This window comes from Sardina pilchardus, chromosome 1, assembly GCF_963854185.1.
Source record: "Sardina pilchardus chromosome 1, fSarPil1.1, whole genome shotgun sequence".
Lineage (NCBI taxonomy): Eukaryota > Metazoa > Chordata > Actinopteri > Clupeiformes > Clupeidae > Sardina > Sardina pilchardus.
In genome coordinates, this window is record NC_084994.1 from 36,666,248 (window position 1) to 36,693,347 (window position 27,100).

The following is a 27,100-nucleotide window of genomic DNA, read 5'->3' on the forward strand; positions in this document are numbered from 1 at the left end:
ATCTGGTTAAAATAACACAGAGTCCAGTAAACAGGCACATCTGGGCTTCTCTAACACAGGATGGCACAGCAGCAGCATATCCCTGTGTCACAGTAAAAAACGCCATAATTACCGTTTTACAGATTCAAACATACACTATGTTGGCAAAAGTATTGGGTCACCTGCCTTGACTCACATAACTTAAGTGACATCCCATTCACTTCAGGGTAGGGTTTAAATATTATGTTAGTCCAGCAATAACAGCTTCAACTCTTCTGGGAAGGCTTTCCACAAGGTTTAGAAGTGTGTTTATGGGATTTTTTGACCATTCTTCCAGAAGCACATTTGTGAGGTCACACACTGATTTTGGATGAGGAGACTGGCTCTCAGGCTCTGCTCTAATTCATCCTAAAGGTGTTCTATCGGGTTGAGGTCAAGACTGTGCAGGATAGTCAAATTCATCCACACCAAACTCTGTCATCCATGTCTTTACAGACCTTGCTTTGTGCACTGGTGCAGTCAGCCCCCTATTTCTAATTGTTTTGCTGAAATTACATACCCAAGTTGTAAGCAGAATGATAGAAGAAAGAATGATGTTTCAAAAGATATACAGTATGCGTTTTTCTTAGATCCTTTTTGGAGACTCCAAACTGTATAACCAGAATTAAACACCTCTAACTTAACAACCCTTTAGCCTGCAAACTAAATCCTGGCCTCCAATGAAGCTGACACTTTTGGGGGGCTACTATTTAGATTTGGATGTCAGTGAACCTGGAATAAAATAAAAGAAGCATTATCACAATAATCATTAATTTCTATTCTGCCTATGACATTGGCCCCAAAAAAGTGCACTGGCTAATGTGTAGGGGTGGGAGTGGATCATGGAGACATGTGTAGAGAGGTGGGAGTGGAGACAGTGCTGAGTGTAGAGAGGTGAGAAGGGAGACAGTGCTGAGTGTAGAGAGGTGGGAGTGGAGACAGTGCTGAGTGTAGAGAGTGGAGACAGAACTGAGTGTAGAGAGGTGGGAGTGGAGACAGTGCTGAGCGTAGAGAGGTGGGAGTGGAGACAGTGCTGAGTGTGGAGAGGTGGAGACAGTGCTGAGTGTAGAGAGGTGGGAGTGGAGACAGTGCTGAGTGTAGAGAGGTGGGAGTGGAGACAGTGCTGAGTGTAGAGAGGAGGGAGTGGAGACAGTGCTGAGTGTAGAGAGTGGAGACAGTGCTGAGTGTAGAGAGGTGGGAGTGGAGACAGTGTTGAGTGTAGAGAGGTGGGAGTGGAGACAGTGTTGAGTGTAGAGAGGTGGGAGTGGAGACAGTGCTGAGTGTAGAGAGGTGGGAGTGGAGACAGTGCTGAGTGGAGAGAGGTGGGAGTGGAGACAGTGCTGAGTGTAGAGAGGTGGGAGTGGAGACAGTGCTGAGTGGAGAGAGGTGGGAGTGGAGACAGTGCTGAGTGTAGAGAGGTGGGAGTGGAGACAGTGCTGAGTGTAGAGAGGTGGGAGTGGAGACAGTGCTGAGTGTAGAGAGGTGGGAGTGGAGACAGTGCTGAGTGTAGAGAGGTGGGAGTGGAGACAGTGCTGAGTGTAGAGAGGTGGGAGTGGAGACAGTGCTGAGTGTAGAGAGGTGGGAGTGGAGACAGTGCTGAGTGTAGAGAGGTGGGAGTGGAGACAGTGCTGAGTGTAGAGAGGGGGGAGTGGAGAGTGGAAACAGCCCAGAGTGTAGAGAGGGGAGAGTGGAGCATGGAGACTGCCCCTAGTGCACTTCCTCGTCCTACTCCTCTCACTCTCTCTTCATGTCTTCCCTCTCACACACACACAGCAGAGGTTGCGATTCACTTTTTTTTTAAATGATAGTGCTGAAAACCTGCACAGTGACATCTCCAGCAAACATACTGTATCTCTGTAACAGACTCAATGTGAAAATCTATCAATTGTGAATTATATAGTATGTCACAATTCCATTAACAGAATGTATACGAAATACCTTCTCAACACCTTTAATACTGTTAAGTAAGACAAATTAGTACTATTAGCATCCACTCCAATCAATGAGCCTCAGGTATAAGACCGCACAATCCGCACATCCTCTACCAATACTCTCAGCATGACCATTCAGGAGGTTGTAGCCTACATCAACAGGCCTACAGTGCATAGTAACAGCCTAATCATGTCCATGTTAGTCCAGTAGTCCCAGGAGGATACTTTTGTTGGGCTAAGTATTCTTCCTTGAGATTTGGTTGAGAAATATTTAGCTCCAGCATAGCGTATGGTAAGCAGGTAAATAGACTGTGCCACATTGAGCCATAGAACCGATCTGCACGCTGCAGCCAGGGGCTTCTCATAGATTCACCAGGACAGCAGATGCAGGACAGGTGTGGAACTTAGTGAGAGTGTTTTGGGTGGATGGTGGCAGAGTTGCACTGAATACACCTTACAGTATATACCTCCAAACCCGACCCTCCTCAAACAATAGCTCACAAATGTCAATATCTATCATCTCTCTGACACGTCTGTAATCAATAATAATGAATAGTCGATCGGTTTCCTGAGACAGGGAACTGCGTCTCTGTGGCACACGACCCACTCTGCAGTCTGCAGGTCAGACTGGAGCAGCTTGCAGCGGTGTGGGTGGCATGGAGGCACAGGGTGGCACACAGTGGAAGAGTGTGAGTGTGTGTGTGTGTGTGTGTGTGTGTGTGTGTGTGTGTATGGGTGTGTGTGTGTGTGTGTGTGTGTGTGTGTGTGTGTGTGTGTGTGTGTATGGGTGGCATGGAGGCACAGGGTGGCACACAGTGAAAGAGTTTGTGTGTGTGTGTGTGTGTGTGTGTGTGTGTGTGTGTGTGTGTGTGTGTGTGTGTGTGTGTGTGTGTGTGTGTGTGTGTGTGTGTGTGTATGGGTGGCATGGAGGCACAGGGTGGCACACAGTGAAAGAGTGTGTGTGTCATGATGGACAGATGCCCACTGCCTCAGATGAAGATGGAGGCTATCAGACAGGTGGCATGGAGACACAGGGTGGCACACAGTGAAAGAGTGTGTGTGTGGGTGATGTTAGTGCTCAGACACGTCACACACTGCAAGGGTGCGCTGGACAACAAGCAGGAAGCTTGGCACACACAGACAGGATGTGGAAATGTGACGCGGTCTGAGGAGACCAATCAGAACCCAGACTCAGCGGTCATGTCAGGAGGGACGCTCCGCACGGCTCTGGGGACAAGAGGAGGAACGGCACAGTGAGTTACGAGATGGACTACTCACAAAATGGACACCAGGGACAGACAGCTTTATTCAACATAACAGGGTTACCTCTATGCAATATAGTAAGTAACAAGACTGAAATATATACAAAGTATATTTCTAAAGCATGATATCAGTTTTGTGTTTGTTTGTGTTCTGGAATGGTCAGGTCTGAAGATTAAGGAGACAAAATGTGCTGTTCTGTAGGAGACAGTGGAGAGCATCAAGGTCACAATTCACAGTTCACAATAGCAACTAAACCCATGTGTGTGTATTCCCTTCCTGAGACATACAGGTACCGTGGACACAAAATGAACATTGCAGGAGAACAGAATGAGCAAGTAAACACCATCTTGTCCGAGTTTACATCCATGTTGGACCTGATTGACAGATGCCCACTGCCTCAGACTATGAAGCTGGAGGCTATCAGACAGGTCAGGTGGCATCGTCAAAAGTACAACATCTATTCTCCAACATTCACATTCAACAGAAAGTGCTGAGTGAAATGAATAGCAAAACACTGAACTTAGTGTGACAGTCTGAAGGTTTGGAGTTAACAACACACACAGCATCTGGGACATTATCTTTCACCCCCAGTGGGAAGAGGGACTGGGGGTACCATAGAATAGATCTCTAACAGCATGCGGATTTCTCATCGTCTGAATAACGATGACAAGGACGTTAGGGAGCTGACTCAGTCCTCCCCGTTCCTGGACCTAAGGAGACACAAGGTCCCATTGGCCAGGGAGTCAGGGCCCCACTTCCTAGGATTCAAAAGAAAATCCAACAAGAAACTTGATACCCACTCTGCTGGTTTTGGGGTCTGGTCAGAACGACCTCGGGATCTGAACTGGAGTGTCACTGGAGTGGGTGTGGTCTGACTGTGGGGCTGTGATGGTCTAAGAGGACATTAGAACTGGACCAGACAGGGGAAAGTTGTAGAGTGACAGTCCTGTGTGTGTGTGTGTGTGTGTGTGTGTGTGTGTGTGTGTGTGTGTGTGTGTGTGAGAGAGTGAGAGTGTATCAGTCCTACCTGTCACAGCCCAGCACCTCCATCCTCATGCTGATACCAGCAGAGGACCAGCGTTCAAGGTGGACGCAGATGAAGTGGACCAACGTCTCAGATAAACTGGACCACCATATCAGATGAACTGGGCCACCCCACCGTCTCAGACGAAGTGGACCACCGTCTCAGATGAAGCACCGGATTTCGCGAATGTCGAAGTTTGTGTTCCCCTCGAAGATCTGCTTAACACCAGGAGGAAGAGGAGGAGGAGAGGAGGAAGATCATCACTAATGATCTAGTGCTGAGTGTGTGTGTGTGTGTGTGTGTGTGTGTGTGTGTGTGTGTGTGTGTGTGTGTGTGTGTGTGTGTGTGTGTGTGTGTGTGTGTGTGTGTGTGTGTGTGTGTGTGTGTGTGGGGTGTGTGTTTATGTGCATTGTGTGTGCTTGTGTACAGAGATGTACAGTATTGGTAAAATAAGAGGTGGGTAAACTTTTGTAAGCACGGTGGACATTCAGCGCTTGTTTTATGATGGTGGAGGTTATTGTCCAGAGTTCATAAAGATACCAGTCGAATGTTTCCTAATGTCAATTAGTGTACATATTATGAATATGGATGTGATTTTTAATGTTAAAAGTTGCAATGGTGATTAAACCCTTTTGAGTGGTGGATTAACTCTAATAAGCTAGTTCTGACATTTCAGAGGTGGATACCCACACCCTGCTTGTGTGTGTGTGTGTGTGTGTGTGTGTGTGTGTGTGTGTGTGTGTGTGGGTATCCACCGCTGAAATGTCAGAGCCAGCAATTAGAGTTAATCCACCACTCAAAAGGGTTTAATTACCGATTGCAACTTTAAACATTAAAAATCACATTCATAATAATGTACACTAATCAACTAATGTGTGTGTGAGTGAATGTGAATGAACATGTGTGTGAATGCCTGTAACTGACTGTTCATCCGTTTCCAGCTTCATGTGAATAGTGTGCCCTGCAGACAGGAGCTTTTCTCTTTCTCTTTTCTGTTTCTGGTTGAGATCAGAGGACTGACCTATCAGAGATGGACATTATGAAGATCAACAGGCTCTATAAGTGCGGTGAGCTGCATGAGAGGGTCTCCAACACTGATGGCATGCAATCTAATGAAAACATCAACCAGTACTAGAAAAGCACTCAGAGAGCGCAGACCTCCGCCAAGCCAAAACATAACCGCCTCCTGGATCCAGACGGTGATACGGATCACGCCCAAAATGTAATCGATTCTTCCTTGGGAAATTTCAGACCTTCCCTGGAAATGTCATCGAAATCTATCCGTGACTTTTTGAGTTATCTGACAGCCAGCCAGCCTCCCAGCCTCCCTTCCTTCCTTCTTTCCTTGGCGGAGGTAATTAAACTTAACTTCAACTGGTGTGTGGCATGTCAATGTGAAATATGAACCGTAATAGGCTGTTTGTTCTATTGTATCTACAGTACTAAACTAAAGAGGGATGAACCTGAAACCAGAAGACTGAAGCTGCTCCTTGAACATTCACCCTCTGCCATTTCCATTTAACCGTTTATTTAAGAAGCAATGTATTTCTATAGTAAAAATGGACCTTGTTGCTTGCGGTGGAAAACAGCCTTACATGACTCCTCTGTTGACACCGGCAGACCAGATGTACATGGTAATGCATGCAACCAGTCATCTGTACTGACAGGAACATGCAGGGGAAACATTTTCAGTACCCACCTGCTGGCCACCATGTGAATGATTTTCTGTTGCAAAAGTGAAATATTTACATCCTATATATATAGAGCCTGCTGAACTTGTTGAATTGAAATGAAACTTTCATCTTCCATCTGTGCTCTCATAATGTCATTAAATGATAATTGATTTATAGGATTGAGAGTGCATAATCTCACATGTAACCGAATCTGTTATTCTTAAGCATGGCTCCACATTTACCACTGGGGAGAACTCTGCACCCTTCAATCATGCTTGGAGCTGGAGATTTGGGTGTAAACATCTAGTTTGATTTAAATAGAACATTTAAGAGAGTCTTTCTGAAAAGAAGTGAAAAAGGTCCAAGTAGCAGTTCCTGAGTGTGGCCACCGGAGGGAGGAGAGTTTGGTCTCTGGGCCCTGTCCAAATTTACTGTGACAGGCCCACACGGTCTCTCACCCTGTCTGGTCTCTGTAGCACAGTAGGCCTACAGTGGATATGGCAACCAAATTGGTGTGCTATCAAAATAAGTCCCCATGAGGACACAGTCTTCCCCATTTTATGTCACTACACCATCAATAATAGTCTACATTACAACACTGTCAGGTTTTGGGAAGATTATGAGACTGATTTCATGTCATTGAGGCCATGTAGCCTGACATTGAGATTTTGACCCCAACCAAAATGATGATTTGGATGGAAAATCAACTGTATCTCTATATTTCCATCTTGCTATCTGGCTGTGTTAAAAGTGCAGCTTTTCAGGGTTACAGGACACTGCTGTGTTGCTGTCATTTGAAGATTTCTCGTGTGATTCTCACCAATTATTCTGAAATATCATGTAGTTTTCCACATTGTCAGAAAAACTCTGGCAACAGTAAAAGTCTATTACAAATGTAAAGATGTACAATCTTTTGTGCTGTTTATATGGCATAATAATGTCAGTCTGAGTATTACCTCAGTTTCTGCCTATGTGGAAGAATTAATACGTTGAGGAATAATCTACAATGATTTTGTTAGAAAATTGGGAAATTCATGGCTTTGATTAAATGTTTACATCACATGGTAACCTATCACTTATGTATGTTAATAATCAGGTGCTTATACAAACATATTTAATTGAGTATGATGCTGACTTAGAAATACATTTAACTTTCTGTCTATTGATACAAAATTATTCAGCTCTCATATTGATGTTCTGACCTGTCTTTCATAAACCCCCCTTTTGCAGACATAAGGACATGGAAGAATACGAGAAACATGTCCAAGAGAAATAAAGTAGAAAATGTGTCAGATTTCCTATATTTCCAATTGTTCGCCTGAACTGCTCCGCAGAGCCACCAGAGGAGTAGTTTTTCCACTTTTCTTGGGAACGTGCTATTTGCCCATGTGATCAACGCGGAACAGGTGAAAACGAAAGTAACAACAGAAGACTTACCGAGGGCAAGTCGCGCACAGGATTTTTCCATCAATTTTATGTTGGTAAGTCCAAAATTACCATTATGGTTATAGGCTAGGCCACTCGATAGATGTGATTGGTGGCTTAGCCTATTCGTGGGCTGAAAATAATAATAATAATAAAAAAATACAAGGACCAACTTGGGGATCAACAACCGGAGACGAGACATAATGGAGATGTTGGTGGCGGCCTACGTGAAATAGTAGCCTAACCTCAATTAGATTAGACCAATTTTTCACAATTTACAGGTCTTAACTCGGATATTGCAGCCGTGGAATTATTTGACTATGGAGCCAGTCTAGATTAATCGGCTATCAAGTGGATCCAGTGTAGGCCTAGTTGGGATATTAGCTAGCCTATATTACAATTCGTTATAAAACGGCCAAAAAGGATTCGGCTTTAGGCAGCAGCTACATATGGGACTTTTTAAAGTAGGCCCTAGCCATGCTGGTAAGTCCACATGAGGCTATTACATGTGTTGTTCATCTTTCCAAAAATGATTTAAGCTAACTTAAGTCGCAGTGTAGCCTAATGTAAATTCGACAAACTAAAAATCTATCCTTTGCTATTCATATATTTCTTGAGATAAATTATTCAGCTTTCAATGATGTTCTCACCTGTCTTTCATAAAATCCCCTTTGGAGAAATATATGAATAGCAAAGGATAGATTTTTAGTTTGTCGAATTTACATTAGGCTACACTGCGACAAGAGGAAATGTAATTAAGAAATACGAGAAAAAAGTCAAAATCTCAAATTGATGTTATTCAGTTAGCCCACTAGCCTAGGCCTATGTCTAAAAGAAATAAAATAGAAAATGGACAGATTTCCTTTATTCTTTCCCAATTGCCAGACCTTCTCAACAGTTAAATTGTTTACCCACTGCTGTGCATTGCAATAAACTTTCCCTACCTCATACTGTGTGAACATAGCTAGACAGATTAGGGGCCTGGGCCTATTGTAGTCTCAATAATATGAAAAAACGGTGAAGTGTTCCTTTAAGCTTTGTATGTGTTCTATTTTTTCTTATTGATTGATTGATTACCCTCTGGCGCATAGCGGTCACTACAGTGGACAGCTGTTTAAAAGTCATTTTCTCCTAAATGCAATTGTTTCTATGGTGGAATTGCATATCAGCTATTAGAGTGCTCTCTGCTGCCCCCAACCATTGAGGTGTATTCAGTGGTTAGTTGTCGTAACTACACGTGAGCCTCCTCTAAATCAAAGATGGCTGACAGACAGCCACACCTGTTGACTACTTCGGGAATATCCTGTCAATCCTCCTACTACAGGAGAACCCAAGAGGTAAAAAAAATATGATGATATGCAGGAATATCTAAGGAACAATATTACTCTATATTTTTTGAAAAAAAATATTTCAAATAAGCTGGAAATTGCGATTAACAATGTGTCCAATAGAGTGGACATCATGCATTACTGACCATATTTTTCACACAGGTCATGTGGTTGATTTATCTCTTATAATGACTATTTTGGTTGCAATTCAGTGCATTTTGGGATTGCAATTCAGTGCATCTATGTTAGTTTATACATTGTATGCATATTGTATGCATATTATTCATAATTTATGCATAATTGTGGATTTTTATGCATAATAGTTGTAGTTTGTGTTTCTATAAAATATTATTTTATCATATTTTTAGACCACAAGTGCAGCAAATAATAGGTAAGACCCCTCTGACTCCAGTGATGATCAGTATAGTGATGAAAATGATGATGAGTGGCTGCCAGAGAACAATAAAGGCATGGACGTTGAGGATGATGAATGAGATGCAGAGATTTAGGATGCAAAGAGTTAATAGGATTGATGAACTGATGATTGATGAGCATAAAATGAGGTTAATTTGAGAAAAACTCAGTTTGTTTCATTTTTACATTAGGTTTTCACTTTTATGTTTGAGGTCCGAGGTGCATGTAGTCCACTGTAGTGGACATGTTTGTAACTTCCTGAAAAACTCATATTTTTAATTTTTTTTTGAATATTTGTTTTTTTCATGTCCTAAGCAGAGTAAAAACACATTACAAACAATTTTGACCCAGGCTTTCATAATTCATGCATCAGAGGGTGGAAATTAAGCAGGAAGAGCAGCATTAGCTGTGTCCAGCCACGTAACCATGGAGAATGAGGAGCCCGTCACTGATGGACATCAGGGGGTCAGCAAAGGACTACCTTATCGAGGGTGAGTTGTTTCCTCTCATCATCAAGAGTTTCAAAAATCAAAGACATCAACTGTGTAAGAAATCTTTTACTTGACCTGGCACAACGCTGCAATCGCGATTACTTAAATGTTATGTATGCGGCTGGTCCTGACTCCTGAGAAATATATTTTGTTCTTTTATGTGTATAATGTTGAATGACACTAAACTGAAACTGAACTGAATTGAACTGAAAATGTATTGTCGACTCAATTTATTATATGCTATCTCCTTGTGTATCCAGACCACAGACACACAGACCAGTGTCTCCAGTGCCCAGCTGTGTGTCCATGAGGAGTGACTGGTCCATGGATCGGCCTCCCCTTTTCAGCAGTGGACCACCACAGTCTGATCCAAAGTGAGATTTCAGCAAGTGTGTGTGTGTGTGTGTGTGTGTGTGTGTGTGTGTGTGTGTGTGTGTGTGTGTGTGTGTGTGTGCGTGTGTATGATTATTTGTTTGTGTATGTATGAGAAAGAAATAGAGAGAGAGAGAGTGTGTGTGTGTGTGTTTGTGTCTGTGTGTGTGATTATTTGTTAGCGTGTTTGTCTATGTATGAGAGAGAAATAGAGAGAGAAAGTGTGTGTGCGTGTTTATGTGCTAGCATGTTTGAGAGAGAGAGAGAGAATGGAAACATGAAAATGTATCGGCTCAATCTGGTATGTGTGTTGTCTCCTTATGTATCCAGACCACAGACACACAGACCAGTGTCTCCAGTGCCCAGTTGTGTGTCTATGAAGAGTGTCTGGTCCATGGATCGGCCTCCCCTTTTCAGCAGTGGACCACCACAGTCTGATCCAAAGTGAGATTTCAGCAAGTGTTTGTGTGTTTATTTGTTATCTCTGTGTGTGTGTGTGTGTGTGTGTGTGTGTGTGTGTGTGTGTGTGTGTGTGTGTGTGTGTGTGTGTGTTAGCATGTTTGAGAGAGAGAGAGAGAGAGAGAGAGAGAGAGAGAGAGAGAGAGAGAGTGTAAGAGTATGGAAACAAGAACATCTGTCGGCTCAATCTGGTATGTGTGTTGTCTCCTTATGTATCCAGACCACAGACACACAGACCAGTGTCTCCAGTGCCCAGCTGTGTGTCCATAAAGAGCGACTGGTCCATGGATCTGCCTCCCCTTTTCAGCAGTGGACCACCACAGTCTTATCCAAAGTGAGATTTCAGTGTGTGTGTGTGTGTGTGTGTGTGTGTGTGTGTGTGTGTGTGTGTGTGTGTGTGTGTGTGTGTGAGAGAGAGAGAGAGAGAGAGAGAGAGAGAGAGAGAGAGAGACTTTAATCGGTTGGATGAATAATGTGTGTCTGTGCTATTATTGTGTCTCTGCAGTGGATTTAGGAATACCCTGACCCAGGATCAGTCCAGGTGTGGAGTGTGTGAGCAGCTGCTGAGGGACCCAGTCATCACCAGCTGTGGACACCATTTCTGCAGGCAGTGCATCAGCAGCTACTGGAGCCAGTCTGGTCCATCAGGAGACTACAGCTGCCCCCAGTGCAGAAAGAGACCCAGGACACAACCTGTTATAAACCCAGACACAACTATGGCACAGTCGCTGTTATACCCACCTATAGCCATGGCACAGCCTCACCTATACCCACCTACTATGACACAACCTCACCTATACCCACCTACAATTGTGGCACAACCTCACCTAAACCCATCTACAGCCATGACGCTATCTCACCTATGCCCACCTTCAGACATGGCACAACCTTTGTCATACCAACACAGTGAAATGGCACTTCATCTGAACCCATCTGCTAACATGCCACAAGTTCCTCCATCCCCACACACAGACACGGGTCAGCCTCCTCAGTACTCAAACTCAGCCATGGGGCAGCATAATCATCCACACATCCAGCACCCTCTTTATCCACACATCCACGCGGCACAGATCTCTTCACAGCCTCCTTTAGATGAGCACACAGTCATGAGAGGCAGCACTCATCTGCAAACTGAGCATGCTCCAGTCAAAAGGGCCAAACTAACAGGTGAGGCTTGAAGATCAGAGTCTAAGAGCAAGATTCATGCTGACTACGAAGACCATTTTTATTCTGAAGATATCAGAAAAATGGTGCTGACATTTTATCAGCTGATACTGTATTGTAACACTTTGGCTACACCGGGTCTGCAACTGAAGCGCTAGTAATAAAGATAATATTTGTAGAAGACTGCTCCATCCACATAGCATAATAATAGTTGTAGAAGACTGTGCTGCATTCACATATTTGTAGAAGACTGCTCCATCCACATAGCGTAATAATAGTTGTAGGCCTAGAAGACTGTGCTGCGTTCACACAGCATAATTGCAGCTGTAGAAGACTATTATCCGATACACATAGCGGAATAATTGTTGTAGAAGAAGGTTTATTTTTTTCGAACATACTGTATGTGCGGCTACCACGTCTGGTGTAGCCAGTTCTAGTGATTACAGTGGAGGCTGATTGTTGCAGCAGACGCAATGTGAACATACAGTAGCCTCCCTGTTTGGCTGAAAATATGTCTGTTAGAAATACTGACCAATTATTCATTAGTCCTGAATTATTCATGGAAATGAGTGTCTCGTGCGCAGTGCATGAGACTTGAGAATGTTTGTTTGACTGTTTGTTTATTTGTGTCTTGCCAAACAGATGACTGTGTCCTGAACAAAGTGCTGAAGACCCATAAAGTTAATATGAAGAGGAGGTTTGAGAGCATATGTGAAGGCATCATAAGGTCAGGGACTCAAACACTCCTGAACAAGATCTACACAGAGCTCTACATCACAGAGGGAGAGAGTGAAGATGTGAATAATGAGCATGAGGTTTGGCAGGTAGAGTCAGCATCCAGGTCACAAAAAACAGAAGATACAGCAATCAGCTGCAATGATATTTTCAATCCCCTACCTGGACAGGAGAGACACATCAGAATGGTCATGACCAAGGGGATTGCTGGCATTGGAAAAACTGTCTCAGTGCAGAAGTTCATCCTTGACTGGGCAGAGGAGAGAGCTAACCAGGATATAGATTTCATGTTTGTGCTTCCGTTCCGTGAGCTGAATTTGGTCCAACATGATCAGTACAGTCTTCACAGGCTCCTGCTTGACTTCCACCCTGAGCTCAGGGAGCTACAGGATGGTGAATACAAAGACTGCAACATTGTGTTCATCTTTGATGGTCTGGATGAGAGTCGACTTCCACTGAATTTCCAAGAGAATCAGAGGTTGTCTGATGTAGCACAAACATCATCAGTGGATATGCTGATGACGAGCCTCATTCAAGGAACTCTGCTTCCCTCTGCTCTCATCTGGATAACCTCCCGACCAGCAGCAACCAATCAGATCCCTTCTCAGTGCATCAGTCAGGTCACAGAAGTACGAGGATTCAATGACCCACAGAAGGAGGAGTACTTCAGGAAGAGAGTCAGTGACCAGAATCAAGCCAACAGAATCATCTCACACATTAAGGCATCTAGGAGTCTCCACATCATGTGCCACATGCCAGTCTTCTGTTGGATCTCAGCCACTGTCCTTCAGCAGATACTGGAACAAGATGATGGGAAGGAAGCCCCCAAAACTCTGACTGAGATGTTCATACACTTCCTGCTCATCCAGACCACCAGGAAGGGCCAGAAATATCAAGAAGAAAGTGAGACAGATAGACAGAGGCTCCTGGAATCACATAAGGGTGTGATATTGAAACTGGCAGAGCTGGCTTTCAAGCATCTAGAGAATGGCAACCTCATGTTCTATGAGGAAGACCTGAGAGAGTGTGGCATTGATGTCAGTGAAGCCTCAGTGTACTCTGGCATGTGCACTGAGATCTTCAGGGAGGAATGTGTGTTTCACCACAAGAATGTCTACTGCTTTGTCCATCTGAGCATTCAGGAGTTCCTGGCAGCCATGTTTGTGTTTCACTCTTACATGTCAGGACATATGGAGGCACTGAAATCCTTCCTCGCTAAAAAACACAGAGACAATCAAGCTCCCCTTCCTTTGCATATCCTGTTGAAGAGTGCTGTGGATAAGGCTTTAGACAGCAAGAATGGACACTTGGACCTTTTCCTCCGCTTCCTTGTAGGCATCTCAGTGAAGAGCAATCAAGCCCTCCTGCAAGGCTTGTTGACAAACACACACAGCAGCTCAGAGAGCATCAAGAAAACATGTAGCTATATCAAGATTATTAAGAGGAGGGACCTGTCACCTGAAAGATGCATCAATCTTTTTCACTGCTTATTTGAAATGAATGATCAATCCCTACATAAAGATCTTCAGAAATATCTCAAATCTCCAGATGGCTTCTCGGGTGAATTGAGACCTGCCCACTGTTCAGCACTGGCCCACATGCTACTGACGTCTGAGGAGGTGCTGGATGAGTTTGATCTGAAGAAATACAGAACATCAGAGGAGGGATGGAGGAGACTGGTGCCAGCTGTGAGATGCTGCAGAAAGGCTCTGTGAGTATCACTATACTTCTTTTCTGAGTTAATTTATTTCATGTCCAATGTGTAGGCCAGTAGTGATTCATATGCAAGTCATAATGGGAATAGCCTACACAGAGAAATCTAAGATACATTTGCACCTGTATTCTGTATTTCACAACACCTGACGTCCAGCAGTTTTGCATAATGTCAGGAGGATGTGGGTTTGAGCACAGAGACCTGTCAAATGAGGAGGCACAGGTCAATAGGTCATCAATAGTCCACAAGAGGCAGTGAGTAAGTTTTAGAATACAGTTCATTCAGCACAGGGAAATGTTAGCATAAGAGAATTCTCAAATTGAGACAGGGGAGTTCAGTCTACAAGCATAAAGGTCCAGGGCTTATGTTGTGTAATTCCAAAAACAGAGAAGATTGACAAAAAATTCAGTTCACAAGAGAGATAAGTCCAATAGTAAGTCTGCTTGCCATGCGTAATCCTCACAGAAGTTCGACAAATAAACCACCACGTCAGCTTGAGCAGGCACTGGAAGATCTTGTCGAAGCACTGAAGTCAGTCTCAGCTCAGCTTACATATTTACCAAATGAGTCATGTGGTGATTCCACTTATTGAATCACAGGTAAACTGAAAAGCTCAGACAAAATGTGATTGAGAATAATGTCTCCACCCAGTGGTGACTATCAGGAACTGTGCGAGGTCTGACAGGTTAAATACATTCTTTTATGTTTCAATGGTAAGTGAGACAGATACATGAACTGTTCCATCATGGAATACTTCATCATCAAATCAAATCAATCCACACATAACACATATAGGTTTATGTTACATTATTGTTATTATCTGTTTAACAGAGAGCCTTCCTCAGTATTTGGTTTGCATTATGAGAATACTCCATGTTATATGGAGATGTATGGTATAAATGGGGTGTTCCACTCACTCTTCCTGCAGATTTGACCATGACAGATTACCTTTTTATCCTCTTTTTCCTCTCTTGCAGACTTGCTGACTGTAAGCTATCAAAGAAGTCCTGTGATATTGTGGCCTCAGCTCTGCAGTCTGCAAACTCCCCCTTAAGAGAGCTGGACCTGAGTCAGAATGACCTGCAGGCGTCAGGAGAAAAACTGCTCTCTGCTCTACAGAGTCCAAACTGCAAACTGGAGACACTGAGGTTGAGTATCATTAGAGCAGCCTTGTATAAATGAGGTGTAATAGGATAGAGGAGACCGCACACTCTTGTCCCGATGCCAAAATGTATTAAATGACATTTATTTGTCATCTACCAATTAAAGAAGCATTTCACCCATTGGCATTAAGCGTTATATGGTTAGAAACCCAGTCATACTATAGAATGGTCATGGATAATTCCCTCATTTTCATCTGAGATGGGAGAAAAAGCCGAAAATGTATTTTTGGCGCATTTCAATAAAAGGCAACAATTCCCAGAATTCCGCGCTTTCACTGCTCTTCGTTGCACCCCCTCCAGGAAGTAGTGCAGCAAAGATAGAGAGTCATTAATGTAACGTTTTGGCATTAATGAGGATTCTAAAATTAAAACGATCATTGTTTTATGTTGCACTCAATCTTGTGGCCATATATTGAAGGTCTCATTCTTCAAAATGAAAGTTTAAAGGAGTCCTAGAATTCAAAACCACATTCACCTTGTTTCTGTTGAATTTAGGCTGCGAGCAGCGTCCAAAGGACAACACCAAAGACTTTACCGCGTCCCCCGCCTGCTTTCGTATGCAAATTGGGAAATAGAAACAGCCGTGTTGAAATGCTCCAATCGGAACAGAGCTCAGATAACACGTAATAGGCGCCCATCCCCCTTTAGATACACCCCCTCTCATTTGCATACCTCCGATTAATAATTCTTGTTAAACTGCTCTTACGATGCTAGTATCTAGATATGTGGTCTATGGCAGAGACGTTGTAATGCTAGCGTTATTACAGCTAACTTTGGAGAGTTACTACACTAAGAAATGTACTGATAAAACTTACCAATCTAACACATTCATTCTGTTGGGGAATCTGCTGCACTTCATCTTCGTCAGAACCTTCTTCTGTCTCGGTTTATACATGTACTGCTGTATTCCTTATTTAAATCCATTGTTGATAGCTTTATCAAAGACTTTGGCTTTATTTACCAGCCGTAAACGTAGTTTCACTTTGCTCTAGCTTCAGACCGGTGGATTGAGCCAATCAACTTTCAGGACATATCGGCCAATAGACCAATCAGCGCGCATCTCATTTGAATATTCATGAACTTGCTGAGTGGGCGGGAAAAACAAACTGTTTCATTGCAAGGCTTATTTATGACCTTGTATTAGGCGATCTAGCAGTGCTCCTGGGGCGTTTTCAGCCCCACAAATTTACATATGACATTATTTAGGCTCAAAGATCAATTTGTAATGGTCAAAAAATGCGTTCTATGACTCCTTTAAAAATCGCTAGTTTGCAAACCTAGGCTGCTTGTTTGAATGAAAAACGCATTTTATACATTTCCATGTTGGTGTCCCGCAAGTTGACAGCATAGTCTTAAATAGGCTACCCGACATTTCACAAACATTACTACCGCTCATATGCCTAATTTTGTGCGATCATTGTTAGTGATGTTATCTTCGTGAGAGTCCACAAATGAGTCTGCAAGATAATCAAGAAACCGCTATAGCCTACAGCCAGGGCTGTAGGCTATTGCTGTATTACGGCTCGTACAGATCACACATCAAATGTTCATAATCCCAATTTGGCATATCAGTTTAAATTACCATCCGCCATCGTAGTTACTTATCAGATTTTCAAAAATCGCTAGTTTGCGAACCATCATAGCTTGTTAGCTTGTTGACCTACAGTATTATAATCAATTGAAAACACATAGCCTACAACTGACAAGCTAGCACGCTGACATGAACACTTGTCAACATGAAAACATTAAAACGGAACATACTTGGGCTAAATAAAGCATCCGCTACTTGTCGGCACAAAACATTACATATTTCCATGTCAGATGTCCTGAAAATTGACAGTGTAGGCTACAATACCCAACATTTAACAAACATATCGCTGACACTGATTTGTGAGATCATTTAGTGCACGTAATGTTCAGTACCTTTCAAGCATCTCTGCGAGCAGTCAACCACCCCAGTTCAGACCTGCCCTGGGATACCGTCTGGCTGGAGGCATCCTGATCCTCCTTGTATTACGTCTTCAGAATCCCAATATGCAGTTTGCAGTTTTTAAATAAGTTTCAAAATTACCATTCGCCATCGTAGCTACAGTGGGTACGGGTTGAGAATGCACCTTCTCCCGCGGGACTCCCGAAGAGATCCCGCAGGCCGTCAAGCCGATTTTTTTCGAGGCTAAGGCAATGTACCCAAACAACCACCAGGTGGCAGAAAGTTTCATCCCGCATTTCAAAATGATGAAGACCGTATATCCGTCAATAGTCGACTCCTTAATCTCATTTAATCATTACAATGAAGGTGATGACTGGCGAAATTATTCAAACGACGTTTCAATGAACCATTGTTGAAATGAATGAAAATGGTTATAGAAAATCGCCTACAGCCTAACGTCGACACAGCTGATTCTTTGATTGATTCTAAGCTTTTTTGATGTAGGGGATGGGTAAACTGGCGCGCTACAAACATGCTACCAATCAAATGTAATATTAGTAGGACTAGCCTACTTAGACACTTTAGTCATAGGCAACGTTGCCATGTTAATTTGGGCTAGAAGTGCTTGCTTGTGGTGGCGCTCCTGTCCGCTGCTTCTCCCGAATTGTGTGGCAAATTTGTCAGCAATCAGCTTAAATGTCAAATCATATTTATTTATCTTTGTCGCCATGGTATTGGGGGAAACGCGGAGAAACGAGATGGTCAGTCCTCGTATTTTTTCTTCGCGTTTCGTTATAAGAAATAGCCTATATAAGTAATGTAATGACCAAGCAATCGCGGACCGACAGAAAAAGAAAGCAAACGTTGCTGCGGAAATGCTTGCTAATTTGATGTGTTTAAACGTAGAGCCATACAATTAGGTGTGTCTGTTATTATGATAATTTTTGAGCATAACTGGTTGTCCATAGCTCAGTGACAGGTGTTAATAGCCTTGCCATAAGCACTGCTGCAGGTGCTTCTTTTATTATGCGGTTAGAGCATAAGCGCTTACTCATATAGACTATAACTCAGGGACAGGTGCAAAACCACCAACTGGGATGGATCGAAGGGCAAGCAAGCACTGCCACACAACGTGAAGGCCTTTGTGTTTTCAACACTAAGCAGAAAGTTTCCTACGATGGGGAGAAGTGGCCGCAAGGACTGCATCGATAAGATCAACGAATAGACAGTAATGTTTTACAACCCAGCTGGTATCCGCTGTTCATTCCGACATATCCCCACTCGGCGTAGGCCTAGGCCTATTTAACTTTTTTTTTTTTTTCAAACAACGTGCCATTCCGACATGAGGTCATTAATAGGCTATTAATGTCATAACTATTAGGCTATCATTAGGCTTACTATGCATGGCTGTAGGCAGCTATGAGGACACTGAGATCTGGACCTCATCGGTTTTGAGAGCTGGAAATACATGTGTTTGCTAAATATCGGTTGTTGTGCATGTTGCGTTCGCGACTCGGGGAAGTGAAAGCAGTTCTGTAAAGACATTGCAAGTTTTCATGGCGATCATCTGCGCCGCGCCGCGCAGCTGTATCTGATTGTGAAAGCCGATTGGAAATACATAAGTTTAGAGCGAACGTTTCAACTATGTTTGCCATGGTAGACAAAAACACTCAAATAAAACAATAGCCTAACAAATAACTGCATGCGTAATGGACACGGCTCTATATCCTAAATAAATTTCGAGGTTCGCCATTTGGTAATATGACCTATCCTTACTGACAATATTTGGATTGGACAATTTAGATTGAGCACAACTAAAGTTGCACGAAGGCAAAATACAGTCCTAAAAGCCTATTCTATATAGCCTGGCCAATATTGTAGATGTGCAAAAGCAGCATTTGCGTGCGTGCTTGCCGGTGAGGTGTAGCCTACAAAAATGAGCATAACATCTGATCATTAAAGTATGGCTATAGGATATAGGCTAGAGAAGAGTTGGTTTAAAATTCAAGTGTAGTAAAAAAGTTTGTCCACATCCCCGGTCAAGGTGCAGAACAAGAGTAGGCTAAATCATAAAAAATGGAAAAAGGTTCGCACACTTGAAATCCTTCTTTTTTGATTTGATTTTATTTTCTTTATCACAAAGGAATGACGTTTCGACCGTGTGGTCTTCTTCAGATTAAAATTCAAGTACGTGCGCTATTTAACCCCTCGAGACCGACTGCAGTCTGCTGACACAGCCAGGCGACTCTCCCAACCCATTCATTCGTTTTGGCCGATATAACCCATTCATTCGTTTTGTGCGTATATAGATTCCTGCATGCTGCATTACCGTGACCCTTAGCCTACCTTGTGGATGATTTTTTTCTCATTGGAATACAGCAGGACAGAATGCCTTTTATCTAACAAACGCAAAAGCTGAGATTGTTGGAAGGACTAGGCTACTCAACAAACTTGTTTTTCGTTTCTGGGAGATCTCGTTATCGTTTTGGATTGTCGGATTTTTATACTTATTGTTTGGACTTATGGACAATGAACTTTGAGGGGTGGTTGTTAGTGCTTTACAAAGCTTTGTGTTAATAAGTGTCGGTCCTCCTATCCTTCAGCTCACTGCGCGATGCAGTTGCGCATAGTGGCCAGCCACGAAGTCATTAACTGTTTACGACACAATACATGATATTTGTGTTTTTCGTTTCTTAGATTTAATGCATGTTTGACATGTAAACATGCCTTCAGTCCGTTAACTTAAGGCCTTCTTTTGCATGGGGTAATAACCTAGGCTATTATGTTCGTAGTGGCTGCATACTCTTGATTATAATAAGAGGCAAATTGTTACAGGACAATTTAAACTGACTTCCCCAATGCTTCCCCGCAGCACATTACATTTTAATATAGGCGAATATAGGATGAACAAAGTCTATGGACTTGCTATATTAAATCCAGTAGCCTAATAATTCTATGTGCCACGTCTTTTCACGATTTCGCAAGTGATGTAGTAGGCTACGTTTAAACATCGACAAACGTCTGTGAGACTACCCATTTCATGAAGAGCAATTGTCTTGTGCGATCATTCCCCCTCCCCCACACTTGTCTAACCAGTTCACTAGACATTATAGCCTACTATATATGTGGCATTGAGGACGATTGCCTCCCTTCCCCCTCTCTCTCGACAGACACTTCCTGACACTAGGGCTCGGGATCAAGACATCAAAACTTCGCGGGCACAGCCACATTGGCAGCTTCACTCCTTAGTTTACTATGGATTACTATGGATTTACTCCCGCCTTTTAGTGTGTTCCTGTTACTTAGTTTTTGCCTTCTTGGTAGTATGTTGCTGTGTAGTGGGGTGTAACAGTGCAACCCACGATCGCAAGAGGAAAAGAATAAATCGCTTCTGCTTCTTGTCTTGTGCATCTGAATGAATGGATATTACGTTCAGTGCGCTACCAAATGGCGGCGATATTCCTAGAATGCAAGGCGTGTGCCCGAGCCCTATTATGTAAATGTAAAAAATGTGTGTGTGTGTGTGTGTGTGTGTGTGTGTGTGTGTGTGTGTGTGTGCGCGCGCTGAACCACGAATTCACATATTAACGTTTCTTTTCAGCAGACATCGCAATCATAAAAAAATCGCAAAACTTTTTAATAAAATAATGCCTCTTGTCTTAATGGGTTCCGGAGGTTCGTAGAGTAAGTTTTGAACCCCGGTCGCTGACGTATGATTAAGATGCCGCAACCAGTTACGCCACAGTTCGAGTGTCAATCTCTTCGCACTTAGCCAAGAAATATAAAGGATTCAGTCAGTCGAGTTCATTTATTCGCGGCATGCACTTGAAACGCCGATCAAAAGTTCTGACATGTTAAACTGACGTTAGTCATTAATTCACCACATGATAAAATGCTGTTATATTGACGCACAGTAGCCCACGGTAGTCTATGTCTATCTCTGAATCAACATGAACATGCATAACGAGATCCATATATTCTAAGTTGCTAGAAACTTCTTTTGCGGAGCTAGGCCTACTAGTCGATGGTTACAATGAATCACACTCACTGCCCTATCGCATATCTGACCATCCATTGTAACAATGTTACAAAATGCGCGATCTTCTCCATGCATGTAGCCTACGGTTATAAGTAAAGTGACATGATAGGCATGTAGGCCTATTAAAGATATTTCTGTTAAATAGCCTACATTTTATTTTCAGTTGTCAAAAGTGGTGGGGACAAAATCTGTGATAAAGTGCTGGGTAAGCTACCCAGCGTCGCCGGTTAAAATGAACATGCCTCCGTTTTAAAATAGCCTATAGGCCTACACATTTCTAAGTATTCCTAGCATAAATGTCGCCTAAATGTCCATCTTGTCCATCTCTTTCGTCTTCGCCTTGACAATAATAGCCTATTCACGGAAATGCGGTCTTGTAACCGTAATGAATTAATGAATTAATCTAAGGTTGCCTAGGCTATATCGAGTCTTTCAGGTTGAATTGAAGGCTTCTAAAACCATTTTCATTAATTTCAACAATGGTTTATTGAAACGTCGTTTGATTATAATTTCGCCAGTCATCACCTTCATTTTAATGATTAAATGAGACGGATTAAATGAGACGGATATGCGGAGCATTTCTCTCCCTCTCCATTGACCAAAACGTTGCTCTGGCATCTCTGCTGGACTGACTGAGTTATAGGCTACGTCGAGTGAGAGAGCCAGCTGTGAGGTACGCTGTAAAACATTCGAAAACTCTGAAACTGCAATCTGACATGCCGAGCGTGATGTCTCTTTTCTCCGCTTGTCACCAGCGCGGTGTCTTCGGGTTTTTCCGTGTTTTCCGGTATGAGCCGAACCTTCATTTTATTAAGGCGGTCTTATGTTGCCCCCTTGCGGTTGCAGTTTTAATTAAAGTCCCGATGCTTCGGGAGTCCCGATGTGCGGGAAAGAAAGGAGCATTCTCAACCCGTACCATCTGTACTTATCAGCTTTGCCCCCACACCACGAGCTACTTTCAAGCCGATTTCGTGAGCCAGTCCACCAGCTGTAGGAGTCGGCCCGGGCTCTTACTCGACACGCAGGTCTGGCTGGAGGCCTTGCTGTATTACGACCTCCTCCTCCCCTCTGATTCCGGCTCCCTCACCATTCTTCTCCTCCTGGACCTCAGTGCTGCCTTTGACACTGTCAACCACTCCATTCTCCATAGCCGCCTGAACTCAATAGGCATCACCGATTCCGCCCTCTCCTGGTTCAACTCCTACCTATCAGATAGATTTCACTATGTCACCATAAACAACCACAAATCTCACACTACCCCTGTCTCACACGGAGTCCCCCAAGGCTCAGTGCTCGGCCCCATCCTCTTCATCCTCTACATCCTCCCACTTGGTCACATCATCCGCCGCCATGGACTTCACTTTCACTGTTACGCTGATGACACTCAACTCTACATTTCCACCAAAACCATTACTCCAGCTATTCTCTCCACCATCACTGACTGCCTCACCGACATAAAAACCTGGATGGACCACAATTTCCTCAAACTCAACAGCAATAAAACAGAAATCATAATCTTTGGACCAAAATCCGCCCTCTCCACCTCCCAGAACTTCTCACTATGCATCGATGGTCACTCTGTCACTCCCTCCTCCCTGGTCAGAAACTTTGGCATCTACATGGACCCTGCACTCTCCTTCAAGTCACACATAAACCATGTCACCAAAACATCCTTCTTCCACCTCCGGAACATAGCACGCCTCCGACCCACTCTATCCTTCTCAGCTGCTGAAACCCTAATTCATGCCTTCATCACCTCCAGACTCGACTACTGCAATAGCATCCTGTATGGTCTCCCCTCCACTGTTCTTCAAAAACTGCAATATGTTCAAAACTCCGCTGCCCGACTACTCACTCACACCCCCTCCAGAGAACACATCACGCCCATTCTCCGTCAACTTCACTGGCTTCCTGTAAAACAACGCATACATTTCAAGATTCTTCTCACCACCTACAAAGCCTTAAATAACCTTGCCCCTTCATACCTGACAGATCTCCTCCACCGCCCCATTCACCCCCACCGAACACGTTCCTCTGCTGCCAACACTCTTACCCTCACCACCAGGACCAAATATCGCACCATAGGGGACAGAGCTTTTGCCATCGCCGCCCCTACCCTCTGGAATTCCATCCCCCTGGCCATCCGAAATGCTGACTCACTGCCGTCCTTCAAAAATCACCTCAAAACCCATCTGTTCAACATCACTTACAACACCTGACAAATTTTTTTCCTTACCCTTTGTATTGTTCTTTTTGCGTTTTTGTTTGTTTACATGTCTGTATTTGTATGTACTGTACTGTCCTTTTTGTATCATTCTTGTTCTGTGTCTTTGTAAAGCGTCTTTGGGTACCCAGAAAAGCGCTATATAAAACTGAGGCATTATTATTATTATTATTATTATAGGTAATCACAAGCTCTAGATTCACACACCAGATCTTCAGAATCCTCATTTGCCATAATCCGTTTAAAAATGACCATCCACCATTGTAGTTATTTAACCTTTCTCCACCATAGACTATAGTCTATGTTATCCACAGACCAGAGCCTAGTTAGCTTAGCTACCAAAAAAGATGGCGGCTATATATTTTAGTTTCTGCAAGTGAAGTGCCACCCCTAGCGCCCCCACTTGGAAAAATGAGGAAAGTGTTTGTAGTTTTTCCTCTTCGACAAAGATATAGGACTTCCTGCTTTCAATGACGTAAGATGACGATTTTTACATCATTGAAAGCAGGAAGTCCAACATTGAAATCTGTATTTCTCCCGTCTCAGGGCAAACTGAGGAAAGGATGCACGACCATTCAAAAACATGACTGGTTTTCTAAAGATACAAAGCTTAATGCTAATCTGTGAAGTGTCCCTTTAATGCAAGGAACGTCTGTCTGTGTGTCTGTCTGTGTGTCACTCTGTCTGTTCCACGCATAACTCACAAACCACTCATCCGACTGACCTAAAATTTGACACATGTATTGCTAATGACATGCGTGAGTGCAGTGTAAAGTTTGGTTGTTTGTGGACAAAAAATGACAAACATATCGATAAATTAAGCAAAATACAACTCTACCGCAATCCCACAATTCTGCCGCTCTCCGCAGTCAGCCACTCCCCTTCTCTCTTAGCCTACTCCAGCATAGAAAAAAAAGCCCATTTCACTGACAAACTCAGGTGTTGCCATTCATGGAAATTACGATGTCTCACTTACAACGGACAGTTTCAAGATTGTTGAACTTGGATAAACAGGTTGAGTCCGACACACATGCACCCATGTTGGTAAGCAGTCTGTTAAAGTAACATAGCCTACGTTGCATAATCTACTTCAATAACCGGGGTTACCTAGCGCCCTAGCTGTTTCTGATCTTGCAGCAATGCCGACACACACACGTCGGTAGCATTCTGTTAAAATTTGCATTTAAAACAGCCGCTTGACTCTATCTGGATAGCATTAATTCAACATCACTTCCGAGTTAATAGCACTGGCATGGCCATGCGGTTATTTCAGCATTTCCCAACAACAGCAAAAACGCACGGGTATGTAATGTGTATTGCCATTAGCTGCAACTCAAACGCCCTTCCCCTTCACTCTTTTACTTTACAAAGTGAGTAAAAAGCACTACTAACTGCATGGGCCTGATTCTACATCATCTAACATGATCTGCAGTAGCCTACCGGCATGCATCAACGTAGCCTAATTGGGCAACAATTTTCTTGGAAAACATTGTTTGTACGGGCACTGCACTAGTTTAATACATTTTGGCATCTGGACAAAACTGTGCGGTCTCCTCTATCCTATTCAACTTTTACCATGACCAGCACCTCGTGAAAACAGGTGTGCGCTGCTCTCCTTTAAAACTTATAACACCTTATAAATGAGGTGTAAAACACTGAATATCATTTTCTCCAGTCTGAACTGTCCAAGTAAATCAGGCTTTTGCTCATGCAGCTCTGGGTCACACATGGTCAGTCTTTAGTGGTGTTGTGTCTGTGGTTGGGCAGCGTTAACTCTGCATGGTATTCAGGGCTCATATGCTCTCCTCTTATCCCCCTTAGTAGTGTTGGTTTGGGTCTGGCACAGACTGTACCTATGGGGGGCACTTATTTTCCTCCCTCACTCTTCCTGCAGATTTAAACATGATCCATTCTTTGCCTCTCTTGCAGACTTGTTGACTGTAAGCTAACCGAGAAGTCCTGTGAAATTGTGGCCTCGGCTCTGCAGTCTGCAAACTCCCCCTTAAGAGAGCTGGACCTGAGTCAGAATGACCTGCAGGCGTCAGGAGAAAAGCTGTTCTCTGCTCTACAGAGTCCAAACTGCAAACTGGAGGCACTGAGGTTGAATACAATTAGACAAAGACTCTTCAGTGATGTATTTTAATTCTGTGTTTTTTTCTGAATATATTTTTAACCATCATGTCCACTGTACTTTACAGGCTTGCTGGCTGTCGACTCTATGAGAAATCTGGTGACATTTTGGGCTTTGCTCTTCAGTCAGTTAACTCTCACCTGAGAGAGCTGGACCTGAGTAAGAATACTCTGGGGGATTGTGGTGGAAAGCTGGGCTCTGAAGCACTGAATCCATACTGTAAGATGAAGACACTTAGGTTGGTTTTATTGGGTGAATTCTGTTTCTTTAAGGCTTTACAAGGACCCAATATATTTTAAGTACCTGTGTGTTAAATAATTTCTTCCTTGTCTACTATTGTAATCAGTATAAAGAAAACGGAATCACATTGCATTACGTTAAAAGACTTGTCGTTGTAAACGGTCAGATAAACCCTGTGAGGTTGTTGTGTTGTGTGTAGATGGTGTGAACCAGACAAGAACAGCATTACTGATGTACTCTTCAGTGTTTTATCCTCTCTGATTTTTAGAGTTTGTGATTTTACCACACTGAACATTGAACAGGAAACAATATGGGAATCATTATTAAGATCAACTAGAAGAATCAACAATGTCATTTTAACTGATAAAGTTGTATCAATTCCCTCCTCATATTATTCTCTACACTTATCCCTCACACACTGTATATGGGGCAGTTATATTATTTCCCTGTCTCAGTCTTCCTGTAGATTTTACTTGACCTTTTTATACACTTCTGCCTCTCTTGCAGACTTGCTGATTGTGAGCTAACAGCGAAGCCCTTGGAGATTATGGCCTCAGCTCTGCAGTCTGCAAACTGCCCCTTAAGAGAGCTGGACCTGAGTCAGAATGACCTGCAGGTGTCAGGAGAAAAACTGGTCTCTGCTCTACTGAGTCCAAACTGCAAACTGGAGACTCTGAGGTTGAATATAAATATGTATTTACCATTAGACAAAGACTCTAGAGGAAAACTGAATCACACTGTATGACATTTAAAGACTTGTTGTAAACGGTCAGATAAACCCTGTGAGGTTGTTGTGTTGTGTGTAGACGGTGTGAACCAGACAAGAACAGCATTACTGATCTACTCTTCAGTATCCTCTCTGATTTTTAGTTTGTGATTTTACCACACAGAACATTGAACAGGAAACAATATGGGAATCATTATTAAGACCAACTAGCAGAATCAACAATGTCATTTTAACTGATAAAGTTGTATCAATTCCCTCCTCATATTATTCTCTTCACTTATCCCTCACACACTGTATATTGGGCAGTTATATTATTTCCCTGTCTCAGTCCTGTATATTTAACTTTACTTTTTTATACTCCTCTGCCTCTCTTGCAGACTTGCTGACTGTAAGCTAACAGCGAAGTCCTGTGAGATTATGGCCTCAGCTCTGCAGTCTGCAAACTGCCCCTTAAGAGAGCTGAACCTGAGTCAGAATGACCTGCAGGTGTCAGGCGAAAAACTGGTCTCTGCTCTACAGAGTTCAAACTGCAAACTGCAGACACTGAGGTCAGTAATATTCTTGATTGCATTGGCAGACACTAATGTTGTAGACTATTTGGTGTCAAAAGTAGACTGTCCTAATCAGACAATGAC

The 27,100-nt window shown here is 43.1% G+C and overlaps 1 protein-coding gene across 2 annotated transcripts; it reads left to right on the forward strand.

Annotated features, from left to right (window-relative positions):
- The first annotated feature begins 7,333 nt into the window (after positions 1–7,333).
- LOC134089329 (NLR family CARD domain-containing protein 3-like) lies at positions 7,334–26,402 on the forward strand. 2 transcript variants are annotated; one of them, XM_062543774.1, is made up of 11 exons: positions 7,334–7,390; positions 9,428–9,567; positions 9,828–9,941; positions 10,270–10,383; positions 10,619–10,732; positions 10,904–11,565; positions 12,205–14,008; positions 14,989–15,159; positions 25,297–25,467; positions 25,566–25,717; positions 26,246–26,402. In XM_062543774.1, exons 2-11 carry the CDS (start codon positions 9,503–9,505, stop codon positions 26,263–26,265), a joined length of 3,387 nt encoding a protein of 1,128 aa, XP_062399758.1. In that variant the 5' UTR covers positions 7,334–7,390; positions 9,428–9,502; the 3' UTR covers positions 26,266–26,402. The 2 variants fall into 2 exon arrangements, with proteins under 2 accessions (XP_062399758.1, XP_062399767.1); XM_062543783.1 differs by lacking the exons at positions 14,989–15,159; positions 25,297–25,467; positions 25,566–25,717; positions 26,246–26,402 and having other exon boundaries at positions 12,205–14,012.
- The last annotated feature ends 698 nt before the right edge of the window (positions 26,403–27,100 follow it).